Here is an 18206-nt window from a genome sequence, read left to right as displayed (position 1 = left end):
GACCTCCCCTCTCCTAGTGACACATGTACAAGGTTAGACTATAACAACCCTCTACCTTAGATCTTGCCTGTATGACCTCCCATCTCCTAGTGACACATGTACAAGGTTACACTATAACGACCCTCTACCTTAGATCTTACCTGTACGACCTCCCCTCTCCTAGTGACACATGTACAAGGTTAGACTATAACAACCCTCTACCTTAGATCTTGCCTGTAGGACCTCCCCTCTCCTAGTGACACATGTACAAGGTTACACTAAAACGACCCTTTACCTTAAATCTTACCTGTAGGACCTCCCCTCTCCTAGCGACACATGTACAAGGTTACACTATAACGACCCTCTCCCTTAAATCTTACCTGTAGGACCTCCCCTCTCCTAGCGACACATGCACAAGGTTACACTATAACGACCCTCTACCTTAGATCTTACCTGTAGGAACTCCCCTCTCCTAGTGACACATGTACAAGGTTAGACTATAACACCCCTCTACCTTAGATCTTACCTGTACGACCTCCCCTCTCCTAGCGACACATGTACAAGGTTAGACTATAATGACCCTCAATTATAATTACCTGTAGGACCTCCTCTCCCCTTGGGTCCAGTGGTGCCTGTACGAGACGAATGTTAAATATACTGTGACTTCTACTTGATTCAGCATTCAGTGCTGTGTGAGCCACCTTCCTTCTCTTCTGACCTGAGATAACAAACATTCCATCATAAGTCAACACTCAAAATACAAAACTGAAGAAACACAACCAACAACATTAACTCATTGACAAAAAAGAACAGAGATTTGAAAATGAACTCTGTAACTGTGTAGGTAAATCTGAAATAATAAGGAGAAAAACAAGTTTTTTGCATTTTACGTTAATTTTTCTGAGTTTCAAGTAACTTTTTTTCCAGACAATTTGGCAGTTAAGTTTGTTCAATTGCTTGGACTGGTCTCAGTAGTGACTGACGAGCCCTGAATATACACAGTTAGATGTAGGTCCTGAATACACAAAGTTATATGTAGGCCCTGTATACACACAGTTAGATGTAGGTCCTTAATATATACACAGTTAGATGTAGGCCCTGTATACACACAGTTAGATGTAGGCCCTGAATACACACAGTTAGATGTAGGCCCTTAATACACACAGTTAGATGTAGGTCCTTAATACACACAGTTAGATGTAGGCCCTGAATATACACAGTTAGATGTAGGTCCTGGATATACAGTTATATGTAGGCCCTGGATATACAGTTATATGTAGGTCCTTAATACACACAGTTAGATGTAGGCCCTGAATATACACAGTTAGATGTAGGCCCTGTATACACACAGTTAGATGTAGGACCTGAATATACACAGTTAGATGTAGGTCCTGAATATACACAGTTAGATGTAGGCCCTGTATATATACACATTTAGATGTAGGCCCTGTATACACACAGTTAGATGTAGGTCCTTAATATACACAGTTAGATGTAGGCCCTGAATACACAAAGTTAGTTGTAGGCCCTGTATACACACAGTTAGATGTAGGACCTGAATATACACAGTTAGATGTAGGTCCTGAATATACACAGTTAGATGTAGGCCCTGAATACACAAAGTTAGTTGTAGGCCCTGTATACACACAGTTAGATGTAGGTCCTTAATATACACAGTTAGATGTAGGCCCTGAATACACAAAGTTAGTTGTAGGCCCTGTATACACACAGTTAGATGTAGGTCCCTAATATATACACAGTTAGATGTAGGCCCTGAATACATACAGTTAGATGTAGGCCCTTAATACACACAGTTAGATGTAGGGCCTTAATACACACAGTTAGATGTAGGCCCTGAATACACACAGTTAGATGCAGGCCCTTAATACACACAGTTAGATGTAGGTCCTTAACACCCACAGTTAGATGTAGGCCCTGAATATACACAGTTATATGTAGGCCCTGAATATACACAGTTAGATGTAGGCCCTGTATATATACACAGTTTGATGTAGGCCCTGTATATATACACAGTTAGATGTAGGCCCTGTATATATACACATTTAGATGTAGGCCCTGTATACACACAGTTAGATGTAGGCCCTGAATACACACAGTTAGATGCAGGCCCTTAATACACACAGTTAGATGTAGGTCCTTAATATACACAGTTAGATGTAGGCCCTGAATACACAAAGTTAGATGAAGGCCCTGTATACACACAGTTAGATGTAGGCCCTGAATATATACACAGGTAGATGTAGGCCCTGAATATATACACAGTTATATGTAGGCCCTGTATATATACACAGTTAGATGTAGGCCATGTATACACACAGTTAGATGTAGGCCCTGAATATATACACAGGTAGATGTAGGCCCTGAATATATACACAGTTAGATGTAGGCCCTGTATATATACACAGTTAGATGTAGGCCCTGTATACACACAGTTAGATGTAGGCCCTGAATATATACACAGTTAGATGTAGGCCCTGTATATATACACAGTTTGATGTAGGCCCTGTATATATACACAGTTAGATGTAGGCCATGTATACACACAGTTAGATGTAGGCCCTGAATACACACAGTTAGATGTAGGCCCTGAATACACAAAGTTAGATGTAGGCCCTGAATACACACAGTTAGATGTAGGCCCTGAATACACACAGTTAGAAGTAGGCCCTGAATACACACAGTTAGATGTAGGCCCTGAATACACACAGTTAGATGTAGGCCCTGGATACACACAGTTAGATGTAGGCCCTGAATATATACACAGATAGATGTAGGCCCTGAATATACACAGTTAGATGAAGGCCCTGAATATATACACAGTTAGATGTAGGCCCTAAATATACACAGTTAGATGTAGGCCCTGAATACACAAAGTTAGATGTAGGCCCTGAATACACACAGTTAGAAGTAGGCCCTGAATACACACAGTTAGATGTAGGCTCTGAAGATATACACAGTTAGATGTAGGCCCTGAATATACACAGTTAGACGTAGGGTTTGGTATTGCAAGCACCATCCATATTGCAATGAAGTGCATTATATTTATGTTTGGGAAATATTGCAATGTATCACAATATATATTTAACCCTTTGAGTGCTAGTCACAACCATAGTTGCGCTGTATGTCTGTGACCACCACTGCTAGTCACAACTATAGTTGCACATTCTATAAAATGGTATTTTATATGGTCAACAGCTAATCGTGTTGATTTAAATTTAATTAAACATATCAAGTAACCAATTTCCATTGGTATTAATATGTTTTAATATTAATACAAGTATTATTTGTGCAATATTTTTACTAAAATTGTGACTTATGAAGTTATATCTAAATTTGAACTGTAGTGAAAATTCAATTTTCCTAATTAATTCAGTACTGATTGGTTACCGTTATTTTAATGTAGCACTCTAAGGGTTACTAGTAATTTCCAGATATTTAGTGAATTTCTCATAAATTTATATGGAAATTGCAAAAAGTGAGCAGCAGTCCAGCAAATTACAACAATAAATGTTAAGTTATCTTACATGGTTTAGATGTTCTCACATCAATCAAGCATGCTAATTTTAGATGACAAGGTAACAAGTCAGTGTTTACCTCTGTAGAGGATGTTGAGGGCCTCTTGTGTACTCTTACACTCCACCTCCACACAGTTCATCACGTACATGGTGTCCTGGCAGTCCGTCCTCAACAGCTTCGACTGGGGCGGCCTGTAACCACAAGGATTATAGAAGTACAGTGGAATGTGTAAAACCACACTTTGTCCAATCCTGATCTGTCTCTAAGACAGCCAAACCTTTTTTTCCTATCATAACTGCAGGCGATATAACTGAATTATTACAGTATTGTTGTCTTATAGTGAACAGGAATACAAACACTTTGTATTTATGAACAAAATACATCATTTGCATATGTATGTGTTCTTAGTTCTCATTACATTCAGAAACAATATTTAAGCAGACTCTCTACAATCTGGAACTCTCTACAAACCGGTCAAACAATATGGTCCCATTGGTGTCCGGTTTAGACAGGGTCCACTGTACTTAATGTACATGTTTCAGTGATAATCTTATTTGTGCTAAAATTGTGATAGAACTAAAAATTGAAGTCTTGTTTTTCATAACATTTTAGTATACCAACTCATCAATGTGCTTAAAAGTTAAAATCTGATGTGCTAAAATTGCATCTATGGGGGCCCACATTCACACCAAATATTTGAGAATGGGGGATAAACTTGCTTCTAGCTACCAGGGGCACCTGCAAATTTGTAGCATACACATATTTGAAGCAAACTACGAGATTCCTTAAAATAAAGGATTTTTGTTAATGAAGTAACTCCCTTTTCTAGGATAAACATGCTTGCAGTCTACTATTGGGCTTGTACAATTGTTGACTTTTAATTAGGGTCACACTTTTTTAGCCTACACTGGGCCCTTATTTATGTTTAGCCCACTTCTGATCTTCACTTACTTATAGCCCACTATTGGGTCCCAGGGAAGCTCCTCCAGTAGGTCGTACACATAGTTATTGTAGATTTCCGTGTAGGACACAAACACGGTGTAGTTGTTGTCCTCGTCCACACCATCGACACGGTCTCCATCCTCCACACGGCCGTGGTCCTCCATCTCATAACCGTCCCTGTAGTAACAACAACTTTCTTACTAAATATACAGACTGGAACAACATCAAAATTTACCGTCTCATACCTGTGTCTGAGTGTACTTACAGATTTAGGGGTTGGGGGTTGTTTCGTATCTGTGTCTTTGAGTATTAAGAGATGATATCTGTGTATATGCAGTTTTTGGGGTGATCTTACCAGTGTCTGTGTACATGTAGTTTTTGGGGTGGTCTTACCTGTGTCTGTGTACATGCAGTTTTTGGAGTGGTCTTACCCGTGTCTGTGTACATGTAGTTTTTGGGGTGGTCTTACCTGTGTCTGTGTACATGCAGTTTTTTGGGGTGGTCTTACCTGTGTCTGTGTACATGCAGTGTTTGGGGTGGTCTTACCTGTGTCTGTGTACATGCAGTTTTTTGGGGTGGTCTTACCTGTGTCTGTGTACATGTAGTTTTTTGGGGTGGTCTTACCTGTGTCTGTGTACATGCAGTTTTTGGGGTGGTCTTACCTGTGTCCGACTGAATTGGGAGTTTTAAGGGTGGTTTGGGGTGTTCTTACCTTTGTTTGTGTACATGTAGTTTTTGGGGTGGTCTTACCTTTGTCCATGTACATGCAGTTTTTGGGGTGGTCTTACCTGTGTCTGTGTACATGCAGTTTTTGGGGTGGTCTTACCTGTGTCTGTGTACATGTAGTTTTTGGGGTGTTCTTACCTTTGTCCGTGTACATGCAGTTTTTGGGGTGGTCTTACCTGTGTCTGTGTACATGCAGTTTTTGGGGTGGTCTTACCTGTGTCTGGGTACATGCAGTTTTTGGGGTGGTCTTACCTGTGTTTGTGTACATGTAGTTTTTGGGGTGGTCTTACCTTTGTCCATGTACATGCAGTTTTTGGGGTGGTCTTACCTGTGTCCGACTGAATTGGGAGTTTTCAGGGTGGTTTGGGGTGGTCTTACCTGTGTCCGTGTACATGCAGTTTTTGGGGTGGCCTTACCTGTGTCTGACTGAATTGGGAGTTTTCAGGGTGGTTTGGGGTGTTCTTACCTTTGTTTGTGTACATGCAGTTTTTGGGTTGGCCTTACCTGTGTCCGACTGAATTGGGAGTTTTCGGGGTGGTCATAGATTTGTTTCCACGTACTGGAAGTTTTTGGGGTGGTCTTATCTAAGTCTCAATGTACTTGGGAGTTTTCAGGGTGGTCTTACCTGTGTCTTGCTGAACTGGGAGTTTTCGGGGTTGTCATTCCGGGAAGTATGTCCTTTTTCTGTCTCTCAATCATTGCATCTACTTCACTATGTACTTCATAACCATTCATTCGGTCTGGCTTGAACACCTGTCAAGATCGAATCAGATATAAAGGACTATGTATGGTTTTGCCATGTTTTGGCCCACAAATGCATCAAAATTCAAAACCTTTGAATGAACTTTGAAATTACTGTTTCATTTATTTTGAATACTTCCCAAACACTATAATGAAAATATTTATTTGTATTTCTAATTTTAATATTGTTGCCATGGTGATAAGTTCAAATTTGCGTAAATTAGAAAAAATGAATATTCAGTGAATTTTTTCATATTTTGCATAGGTTTTCTCCTGGAAACTGTAGAGTGCATGCTTGAACAAACTCAAAATCAATGGATAACGTGTAGGCACCTGTAATACATCTTTAGGAGAAATATAACATTTGTTCAAGAGTGCGCTCTATGGTAACTAAGAGAAAAACTAGGCAAAAACCTGTCAAAATTTACTGAACATTCAAATTTCATTAATTTATGCAAAATATTAACTGGTTACCATGACAGCCATAATTGAAAACCTAAATAAATGTTTACATAGTAGTACAAGGGAAGTATTAAAAACAAAAGAAACAGTCATTTGAAAGTTCTATTGAAGATTTTTAATTTTGATGGATTTGGGGACCAATAAAGGCCCAAACCATACATAGTTCATTGAAGATCTTTATAACAATTTGTTGATTAAGGACGAAATAGAATTGTTTTTATAAATCTCTCGCACAAACAATTCATTGAGTCAAGTTTTTAGGGTAATTGAAAAGGCCCAGGCTAGTCAAGAAATACCATCGATACAAAATGCACCTTTTTCTGACCCATACCAGCCAGATACTTTCTCTTTTTCCCAATCTCAGTGAACCATTCATTGATACAACATAACAGACGAAGAAAGGTTACATCAGGAACAGCGTCACTGTAAGGACTAAAACAGCTATTTGGTCTTCATCAGCATAACACAAATATAAACAAGCAATGTGTGCTTGTTTAGGGTGAAATGTGCAGTCTTCTACTAGCCTCAACGGACACTCACACAACATTGGTTTAGTCTAATCACTTTTGGATACGATGTGCCTAAAGAAAAAGGATACTAAGGATAACTGTTTTAACTCTGGCGGCTTATTCCGTCTTTGCGTAGTGCAGAGTTATCTTCTCTTGGGAGCAGGTATTGATTGTTGCGTCACTTGTTTGTGAGAGTAATGTCATCAATTTTTGAGAAAACGATGAATTTTCCCGCACAAACCAATGACGTAACAATCAATACCTCCTCCCAAGAGAAGATAACTCTGCAATACGCAAAGACGGAATTGAGGACAATCAAATGTAGTCTTATCCTGTTATAAAGACTTGACGACCAAACAAGTTGAACATTTTTGGTGATGTCTCAGCCAAAGTATAATAGAAATGATGCAATAAAATTTTGTTTGATTTCAAGAGAAAATTTTAGTCAGAATTCTACTTAGAAAACTTAATGAAACATAAAAATCAAATAGAATACAGGTTGAATTGTGGCAGTCCTGGTCACTGTACAAATAGTCACAATTATTTTAACTGCATTAACAAATCAAATTCATAAGTGCCTTCTGAAACAGCTGTGATAAAGTCAAGATTGCTACAAACGATTTAATTTTGTGCAACTATAACATACGACAACAGCAAAGAAACAGAAATATAAATATAACGGTGTGTTCACCCAGTGTGACGTACATATTTCTTGGCCTGGAGTCCCTCAATGCTGTTGAAGAGGACATCAAGACAGCGAGGTAGGATGCCCTGATCCTGTGGCATCCCTGTCATAGTGTAGGTCTTCCCAGACGATGTGATCCCATAGGAAAACAGCAGACCTGCAACACAGGATAAATTATACAACTGTAGGTGTGCCAAGTCAATACAAAGGGTCAATAGCGGATATTGAATGTGAAGGCAGGTAGTTAGCAAAGAATTCACATCTACTCCATTCCATACAAATGTTCTGATAACAGTAAACAAGTTTCTACAAACTCCAACCCCTCCCCTGCTCTCGCCCCTCAATCAAATCAGGCCAAAATAGATAGGTCGGAAGGCAAATAACTTCATATTAATTCATGAATTAATATTATGCTTTATTTAAAATTTTACAATGCATTTCCACACATGACAATGGCTAATAATTTGTCAAGAATAGGGTCAGACTACCAGGGCAGGAAGAAAGTACATTTTAATGAGTGGCTGTGAGCTTTGCCTGACTAACAAATTAATCTTAGATAAAAGCTGTTGATCAAATATCCAGGGTCGACAGTAAAATAAAGGGTAGGTCGGTATCCTGAAACACACATTTTCTTTTTGGCCTCAGCATGTTGTATCCCAGGAATTGAGGCATGTACCCTTTTTTTCTAAAATCAGTAACTATTTATCTTCTATAAAAACATAAGGAAAATGAAAAAATGTACTAAACTTCAGGACATGATACACATGTTGCTTTACTTTGTTAAATCTTATTTAATTCTTAATCACTTAATTGCTTTCCCAGTTAAAGTGAGTTGTGAATTCTCAAAATGAAGAAATGAGGCATTTGCCATTTTAATTGAAATTTGTTTACTATTTTCCCCAAAATCTTGTTGCAACAGGTTGTTGTAAAATGAGCTAGAAAGGTTTTGTTGTGTGGTGTACACCATATAAAGCGTAACACCAGTAACTTGCTTTTATGTCAGGACTATTGTTTTCTCTATATTTTCTAATAATTTAATCATGCTTGTAACAAGCATTTTCATTGGCTTCAAAAATTGTGTTATCAGTCCATAACGTAAAAAAATGAAGTCGACGTTTGTAACGTTGCTTTTGATTGGCCGATACTGCAGCGCAATAATTTCTAAAAGAAAAGAGTCCATCAATAAAAGTTGGTCTCCACAGGGGTTGTGTAAGGTAGATTAAATTATAAGGACTAACTTGAATATATTTTTCATGTTATGGAGCTATAACACAAAAAAACAGAGTGTACTCTCATCATAAACTGCGTCGCAGTTTTTTTCGAGTACACTCCATTTTTGTGTGTTATATCTCCATAACATGAAAAATATATTTAAGTTAATCCTTGATGAAAGTACAGGTGGGGTAGCATTTCTTTGACAAAATTTGCCTGCGGGTTGGTACTCTTAATCGGATGGTTTACTTATCTGCGTAACTACCTACCGTTTTTGCCGTTGATGAGATCCTCCATCAAGGGCATCGCCACATAGTCAAAGATCTTTTTCTGTGACGAATACTCATCAAATACGTACTGGAATGTGTACTGGTACTGGAAAAGGCAAAACAGCATTAGTAACAAAGTGTGACAGGTTTATATGAAATGTTTGCAAAAATTCCTACAAAGTACTCTGAAACTACCGGAGTCCAAATAATTCACTACATAGACATTATCATTAATGATTATGAAGTATAAAAAGGAGACGAGTCCAAGAAACCTATAACAGTCACCGACTCTGTCCCAAATTACAAAATGCAAATTTATACAATAAATATTCTCTTGGAAACCATTCTAAATATAATGAACAATTCCATAAAGACAAGTATACCAAACCAAGTTTTGAAATTTTGTATATTTTTTTCTTTCCACACAATTTTCTGAATCATGCAACATGGAACAAAGGACTTGGTTTATAAATGACAGACTTTGAAAACAGGCCACTGTATTTACTGACACTTAACCAAAGCACAGAACCTACTTAAAATATTGCAGGAAAACAAGAGACATTTTCTGTCCCTTAATCAATTCAATACCTGTAATTAAAGAAAAGAAGTCTGTTTCTGTTTCAGGGAAAATCCAAGAATTTGATAGTAGTGGGACACTTTCATCAATATCAAAATTAAGAGGGGCCATTCTATATAAAATTGAAAGAAAATTGGAACAAGGAGGGGTCAATTTCAGTTTTGAGGGGTAAATGACCCCATGGCCTGTTTGAAGAAAGTGTATCAACTGTCCATTACACTTACCTCCTTCGCTTGTCCATTTCTTGTTACCCTTTCATTATTCTGGTGAGAGAAAAAAAACAATATTTTCAAGAACTTTCTTTGACCACAATGAAGTGGTTTAATACTATATATCATACAACTCTATTTTGGTTACCATGGGTACTCAAACCCTCGAAAGATGATACTACCCTCGGCTTTTGGTCTATGGTTATATCCTCTTTAAGGAGTCAGGGTTAGGGTAACCCTAACCCAAATGCCAATGTTAACCTTAAAAAATCAAAACTTATTTTGTAAGATGACACATTTATAATACATGTAAATATTGTTTTCGTCCTTTAAAAGTTTCCAAACTTCCTTAAAGGGGCTGGTCGGGAAAAAAATGTCATATTTGCTAAAATGGCCTACACATGTTTAAAATATATTCTTATGAAACATACCATTTCAAATTTTGCTGAAATTCACTCCCTAAGAGTAAAAATTATAATTATATTAAAGAAATCCTAAATCGTCACCTGACAGTCTAAAAATCTCAATTGACCCAGATCAGTGATGTAATTTTAACGCATGCGCATCATCAACAAAGCCAAATGTAAACATCGCAGCGAAAGAAAAAGATGCATGCAAAAGTCATGACAGGCACGAAGTATCAATACCGTTATATATATAACAACAACATATAGGAAGGAATACTACACTTGCATCATACATGACATTTGAAAACAATTATTTATGTATAGTATTGCTGTCTTGTCCACTAGTTGAGTCCAACATGGCTGATAGACGGCGTGCTATTGTTGTTATCTTCACTGCCTCACTTTCGAATCAACCACGTGACATATATAAATAGATCTGCGTAGATTTACGCAGGGCTTCCCACGAGATTTCAGTGGTCAAAACAGGACATTGCAAGCAGAATTCGACCATTATATTGCCGTGGTATAACTTTTGGAAGGCCAGAAAATGCATTTAGACCCATTTATTTTGAATTTTTTTCCCCGACCAGCCCCTTTCAAGTTAAAAATCATATCACTGGTGTTATTTTTTTACAGTTGGACATCTGTTTTACTTTGATAATTGACACTTAGCTTTCGGATTGGTCAATATATTTTTCAAAATGGAAATACTCCATGGCTATCTTTCGTCAAAATAACCTAATTGTATAGCAGACTTCTTACACAAGTGTTCGGAGTAGCACGTCAACATCAGATTTTGAAAATCCTCTTTTGGTTTCGACCCTTCACAGTGAAACAGATCATACCGTATTACAAATCTTAGTTCTAATACTTCATGTGTATTGCTTACAGCAACAGCAGCATAAGATTACTCTATACAATATTTGTAATAGACATAAGATTACTCTATACAATATTTGTAATAAAGACATAAGATTACTCTATACAATATTTGTAATAAAGACATAAGACTACTCTATACAATATTTGTAATAGACATAAGACTACTCTATACAATATTTGTAATAAAGACATAAGATTACTCTATACAATATTTGTAATAAAGACATAAGATTACTCTATACAATATTTGTAAGAAAGACATAAGATTACTCTATACAATATTTGTAATAAAGACATTTATCGTTTGAACTCAATAATTTTTGAGACACATCAGTTGCTGTTAGACCAATTATACAAACCAGAGCAGGAATCAGCTGAACGACGGAGTCGCTGAGAGCCTTGATACAAGTGGGATTGTCTGGATTCTCCAGGGGACGTATCCGACAATACACCTGTAAACATTCAAAACCATGCATTCAACAAAGACTTAAAAAATGTATATTTCAGGTTACATGGCTGAAAAAAATAGGGCAAGTTGGGAGTGATTTCACCAAATGCATTGGTGCCAGATAAATAAATTCTCCCTGCACCGGAGCCAAAATTAATATGCAGTTTTGATTTTCATGATTTTCAAAAATACCTTATCTTTTATATAAATTTGTATAGCACTTTATAAGTAAATTGGCAATACTTGGCCATTTAGGATGAATCTGATAAGGTCACTGGAACACAACTGTGAGGTATAAGTGACTGGTCAATATCACACACTGAATTAACTTTGATAGTCATGGACAGCAGGCCCACCCAGCTTTATATTTCTAATCTCACAGGTACAGTAATTATAAAACGTATTATATTTTTAGGACTCTGAATTGAATTGAAACACAATTTCGTATTTAGAATACTAGCATGCAGGTCGATATTGAAGTTTCACTAGTGTGACATATTTCCATAGATTGTTTTCACATAAAATCTGTTTGATAAAGAACATTAGGGTACAAACAGTTCAGGAATTTGTTTTGTCTCAGCAAATGACAAAGTTTTTTCCTCCCAACTAACAGTATATTTCGAAATTTCCACAACAGTCATTGACTCTTGCAATCTAAGACTAACATATTTTAATCCTTATTTAGTTTACCTCGACTGGATCTGTTTGGGCGGCATTCTTCTTCTTTGGTGTTTTTCCGCGTCTGAAATGGAGGAGAAGGATATTATATAATATTACCATCATACAGTTTCTCGAGCATGTCTACATCATGTGGTTTCTATGCCATAACTGGTCGCTAGGAAAATCCTTACAAGTGTTGAGATATCAGAATCATTTACTGTTTTATTAACCAAGTTGTCTTTGAAGATATTTTCTATGATGCATAAGATTTAATGATACACTGTAAGAAAAAGTGTTTTGCTAAAATGTTTGCCTTCTTTTCATATCACTACACATTCTCTTAATTTCATGGTATCAAACACTAAACATAGAAATAAAACATCAAACACTAAACATAGAAATAAAACATCAATTAATAAATATAGAAATTTCTTGTTCAAAAGCTACTATTTTAATTTCAGTAGATCTAGGTCTTTAAGAAATCAACATTCAATAGACATTCTAAATTCTAAAACTATAGTTCATTGTTTATGGGAATGAGATTTTAATTCTTATCAAACACTATATATATAAGACTAGATGTCTTCACAAATCTTTGAGTCTCAATGCACTTATCAATGTCATCAAAGACCATTTCCGTGTTCAGAACTATGTTAACAATAGTAAAAACAGTTACATAAGAAGGAAATTTGAAATTGATTGGAGAAAATGGAAACCTATCCTGGATATAACCTGTCATCCTATAAATATGTATATGTATTTTTTCCTGAATCCCAAGCCTTGACTTTGCCATGTTTCTCTTATCCTTTAAATTACATATGTACTTCTGAATAAAGTAAAACTATTTACATGTATGTGCATTATTATGGGACCTCTCTCTCTCTCTCTACAAATCTGTCTGTATTGTGTGTGTGAGATGTACAAGTGTGTGCGAGGTGAATGTTTATCAGAATATATGGTGGGATGAGTATTTGTGTATGGTTGTCAATATCTATTTTTATATATATATGTAGAACATATATATTAATGGTAGCATGTGACTGATGTATTGATGATTATTAAGGATGCATCTGTTGATGATGATGATAGATTGATAGAATGATGATGATGATGATGATGTTGATAGAATGATGATGATGGATTTGATGGATTGATAGAATGATGATGTTGTTGTTGATGATGATGTTGTTGATGATGTATTAAGATGATAATGGTGTATTACTATTGATGATGATTGACAAGGCTGATGATGATATTCAGTCACGATGAGGATGATGAAAGATATGACGATACAAGAGACAAACCATGCAAATGGGAATTGTATGTATGTGGGTGTATGTGTGTTTATGTAATAAAAATGTCTTTAAAAATAAACAAATTATATAAAAAATATATATATATATTCTGAAACTGTTTATCACAGAAAAACTCCTGGAATTTGAGAGCAGTGGGCCATGTTTTTAGTCAATATCAAAATTAAGAGGGGCCAATTTCAGTTTTGAGGGGTCAATGGCCCCCTCAAGGATTATCCCTGTATCGTTTATAAAACTGTTTCTCCTCTAACCACAGGTAGAAATATCTGACTCAAAATGAAGGGGGATAGATACTTAAGCATAAAATATGCTTTTATATTCGAATTCCGATGCAGATATACCTGTGCTCCATATTTCCCCACTTATGTCTTAAATGTTTTTCAGCACAAGTATGCACCTTAATAAAGCATAAAGGAGTCAATCTGACTTTCACATATGTCTAGAAACGACCTATCAACATTCATATATTTCTGACAGAACAATAACTTCATCAATGGGTTAGACAGCAATTTTGAGATTTAAATGTCTAGTCGGTGCCATTATAAAACCAGACAGATTTAGGAACCTAGTTCGTCACACGACAACAATATAAATATGTCAAAACGAATCAAAACATCAACAAAATGATGCTAGTTTTGATTTATAAACATTGAATAGGTATGTCAAAAAGTACGAGTGGGCGCGCGAATCTCCGATAAGAATTAAGATTCTTTCCCGCTATGTTCTCACGAGCGATTTCCCACGAATTCACATAAGCCCGGCAAATAGACATCTAAATATTAAACATACTTACTGTGGTTTCATTGTGTCAATTACTCACTTATTCTTGTACATAATAAGCGTTAAATTTTCTGTTTTAGTTTCCGACCTAAATCCTCTCTGTAAACACCACCTGGCTTCCCTATTCGAATTTACCTCTTTCCTGTTTAATCGACCAATGAATGATACGGAAAATACGATCGTAGCGCCACAAGGGAAATAACTCGTTTTGAAAAAAATATGTCAGGCTGCCCTTGAATTTATCGCTCCTTAAACCACACTGTTTGTATTTCTTAATATGCTCCTACTTCCAACTGATTTTTTATTTAACTCTTTTTACTGAAAATCTTGGAATATTTATATAACCAGTTCAGGTTGCATGATTGAACTAACCATGTAATCTCTTGAATGAAATATAACTTGATGTAAAACGTAAATTATACATGATGCCGATTGATTGTGAGTCAAGTTAGGTTAGAAAAGAAGGTTATCCCCGTTTATCTTTGATAATTCCAATAGGTTATCTATAGATTAATTTTAGGGATACTATAAATAAAGCATATTAAAGTATCCTGATAATCCGTAATTCACTATTATAAATTGGACTTAAATGTCAGACTGCTCTTGTCCACCTAATTGATGAATGGATTGACAGTATTGATAAAAATGAAATAGTAGGTACTATATTTATAGACTTAAATACGGCTTTTGATTTAGTAGATCATAATATCCTTCTACACAAACTAAAGATTTTAAACGTGACTTCATCAAGTCTGGATTGGTTCTCATCTTATCTACAAAACAGAGTCCAAACAGTTAGAGCAGGCAGCAGTTCTTCTTCTTTCCAGACAATCAAAGCTGGACTACAGCAAGGATCCATACTTGGTCCATTAATGCTTATTATCTATATTAATGATATGCCACTTTATGTGAAACTTAACCAGCAAATGACTACTTGTATGATCATTGCAAATAAACATAAACTCTCCATTCAAAGTCCATTAAAACTGTATGTCAATGGAGAAGAAATTATGTCGTCGTCCTGTCAGAAGGTATTGGGCATATATATCCAAATTGGCAATTGCCGTTGCATTACTTAGAAAAATGAGTGGATATCTGACTACAGAAGCCAGGAAAGTGTATTATAACTCGTATATTCTTCCAATACTCGACTATGCAGCTATTGTGTGGGGAAATGGGTTATCAAAAGAGCAAACCACTCAAATTATAAAAATTAAAAAAAAAGCTCTACGTATTATTTTAAATCTCCCTATGTTAACACCAAGTAAAAGCCTTTTTGAGGAAAATTACTTCTCTGCCATTCACATTCAGAGTAAAATACCACACATTTATATTAGTCTACAAATCTTTAAATGATATGGCACCTGATTACATTAAAGCTGGTCTAAATAGGTGTACTGACACGTATAGATATGGATTGAGATCTACATCTCAACAAAATCTAATATTGCCAAGGCCAAATTCTGAATTATTCAAAAAATCATTTACTTACACTGGAGCAATGTTGTGGAATAATTTACCGGTCAATATTAAAAATACGACCACAGTTTGTTCTTTCAAGAAACACCTTAGGCAGCATCTGCTATCTCTATATTTAAATGAGTAATGTTATTCACACAGGTAACTGTCAAATTTTACAAAGTTTCTGTGAACGTATTGTTACCTCGTACTTTGATGTATTTTTTTGTACATATACATATGCTCAATTATATTAAAACTGTATTCCTCAGGGAAAGAATGCTGTGTGTACGAATGAGCAAAGAGTTTATGTGTCAAATAGTTTGTTTACTGTTTTTATCTGTATAATAATTTGATATAATTCACGATACGTTCGTTCAGATATCTAGTCAGCAGGTTAGTCTGATTACCAAATATTCATAAACAATAGTAGCGTTCAGTAATCTTTCATAATGTTTATTTGTTGTCCAAGATTTTGTAGTTAGCATAATAATCTGTTTTAATGTCAGTTAACATGTTTGTATGATGGTTGAGAGGGCCATATGGAAGATTAGTCTTGTACTAAATATGTAACCCTCCTTAAATAAAGATATTATTATTATTATTATTAGTGCAGACCCAAAACGTTATGTGTCAGACCAGTTATATCCAGATCTATTACTGTGTCATTTACCCTTAAGTAATAACAAGGCCATTGCCAAATAGGCACTAATTAATACAGTCATGTCGTACAAGTTTGACAAGTATTGTTTAAAATGAAATTCCCGTCGTTATAAGCGGTAAAATATCCGGCCCTTGCCCGACCACTGCCCTTTTTCAATAAACAGAAGAGAAAAGATAATCCATGCTTGTCGGAATATAAGTTTTAAGAAACCCACAGAGTATCCTCGCCGCAATAAACACTTTCGATGACATATCATGACCACTGTTAATGTAACCGTTCATATCACTCATCCCGGCATGGCGTTAGCCGAACGTTGCAGCAACATCTGGATTTGACAAACATTTTAACCGGGTTTGACAAACATTTTAACCGGGTTTGACAATATTTTTACCTGTAAAAGTTGTATTCTCGTCTTATTTGGTCAATAATCTTTTTGATTTCCCTATCCTTATGTGTTCTTTGTGAGCTGGAATCTGCCATAGTTGGCAACGACGCAACAGAACGTCAAAACAAATGTGGCGGAAATGACGTCATTTTCGTGAAAAAAAGACAACGTCGAATTCAAGAGCACCACAGCTCTTGATTTCAATGGAGCTGAAACGGCGTGATTCTTACTTTAACCGGTTTTAGTGATGATAAGGTGATGATCGAAGTTTGCGAGTTTTTAACACCAATATTTTTGGAAATTCATATCCTTGTTGTCTGGGCAGAGACGTCTATACTATGGCTTTATATGTCTCTGATCTGGACCAACACGTTTGCATTCTAAACAATTTTTCAGTCAGGACCAGGAATAAATAAATCAAGTTTTGTGTTTAGAATGAATATATAGTAGTTAAAACTTTAACTCGAAAACGAACTAAAATAAAGATTTCTAAATGCATAATCTTATTCCCACAGAAGCTATACTTTAATTGTTGATAACAAATAATGTTCTTAGACATCCTGTACGTCTGGCACGCTCTTATATTGTGCTTGACTGCGTCAAATGCCGACGTCATAATTCGGCAACGGTGACAACTTCGAAACTCGGCCTAAGGCGATGTATCAGCTAAATATATCATAATCATTTATTATGTATGCCATGTATGCTTTGCTATTCTATTCTATAATATGGTCTGCTATATATGTAGGTATGCCATGTATACAATGCTAAGCTATGTCATGTATGATGTATGCATGCTATGATTTGCTATGCTATGTAAAGTATGTTTGTATGTGTGTAGGTAGGCTATTATATGCATGTATGTATGGTAATATATGTATGTAGGTATGTGTGCTATTATATGTATGTATAAATGCTATTATATGCATGTATGTATGATAATATATGTATGTAGGTATGTGTGCTATTATATATATGTATAAATGCTATTATATGCATGTATGTATGATAATATATGTATGTAGGTATGTCTGCTATTATATGTGTGTATGTTATTAAATGTATGTAGGTATGGTAATATGTGTATGTAGGCATGTGTGTTATTATATGTATATATGATATTATATGTATGCTATTATATGTATGCATGTTTACTGTTATATGTATGCTATTGTATGTATGTATGATGTTACATAAATGCTCTTATATGTATGTATGCTGTTGTATGTATGTATGTATGTATGTATGTATGTATGTATGTATGTATGTATGTATGTATGTATGTATGTATGTATGTATGTATGTATGTATGTATGCTATAATATATATCTATGATATTATAAAATGCATGCTATGTATGT

The 18206-nt window shown here is 35.7% G+C and overlaps 1 protein-coding gene and 1 long non-coding RNA gene across 6 annotated transcripts in view; both read right to left on the bottom strand.

The window, feature by feature from the left end:
• LOC110442069 overlaps window positions 1-547 on the bottom strand; it is a 3619-nt gene extending 3072 nt beyond the window's left edge. Inside the window, exons 1-2 of the long non-coding RNA XR_002461983.1 lie at window positions 275-547; window positions 4-55 (exon numbers count right to left, since the gene is read on the bottom strand). This is a non-coding gene — a long non-coding RNA (uncharacterized LOC110442069). The remainder of the gene's footprint in view (window positions 1-3; window positions 56-274) is intronic.
• The window catches only part of LOC110442067 (kinesin-like protein KIF23), a 36723-nt gene extending 19754 nt beyond the window's left edge, over window positions 1-16969 (bottom strand). For 3 of the 5 annotated variants that reach the window (XM_021485497.1, XM_021485498.1, XM_021485499.1), the window contains exons 1-10: window positions 16852-16969; window positions 12276-12327; window positions 11497-11589; window positions 9864-9902; window positions 9063-9168; window positions 7602-7738; window positions 5810-5937; window positions 4468-4635; window positions 3595-3707; window positions 576-697 (exon numbers count right to left, since the gene is read on the bottom strand). In XM_021485497.1, coding sequence (XP_021341172.1) covers window positions 576-697; window positions 3595-3707; window positions 4468-4635; window positions 5810-5937; window positions 7602-7738; window positions 9063-9168; window positions 9864-9902; window positions 11497-11589; window positions 12276-12327; window positions 16852-16940 — 1047 coding nt within the window. In that variant the 5' untranslated portion in view covers window positions 16941-16969. Of the gene's footprint in view, window positions 1-575; window positions 698-3594; window positions 3708-4467; window positions 4636-5809; window positions 5938-7601; window positions 7739-9062; window positions 9169-9863; window positions 9903-11496; window positions 11590-12275; window positions 12328-14351; window positions 14484-16851 lie in introns of those variants that run through there. The other 2 variants (XM_021485500.1, XM_021485501.1) reach the window with 1 other exon arrangement.
• Window positions 16970-18206: the final 1237 nt, after the last annotated feature.

This window comes from Mizuhopecten yessoensis, unplaced genomic scaffold, assembly GCF_002113885.1.
Source record: "Mizuhopecten yessoensis strain PY_sf001 unplaced genomic scaffold, ASM211388v2 scaffold716203, whole genome shotgun sequence".
Lineage (NCBI taxonomy): Eukaryota > Metazoa > Mollusca > Bivalvia > Pectinida > Pectinidae > Mizuhopecten > Mizuhopecten yessoensis.
This window is presented reverse-complemented; position numbering and strand designations above follow the sequence as displayed.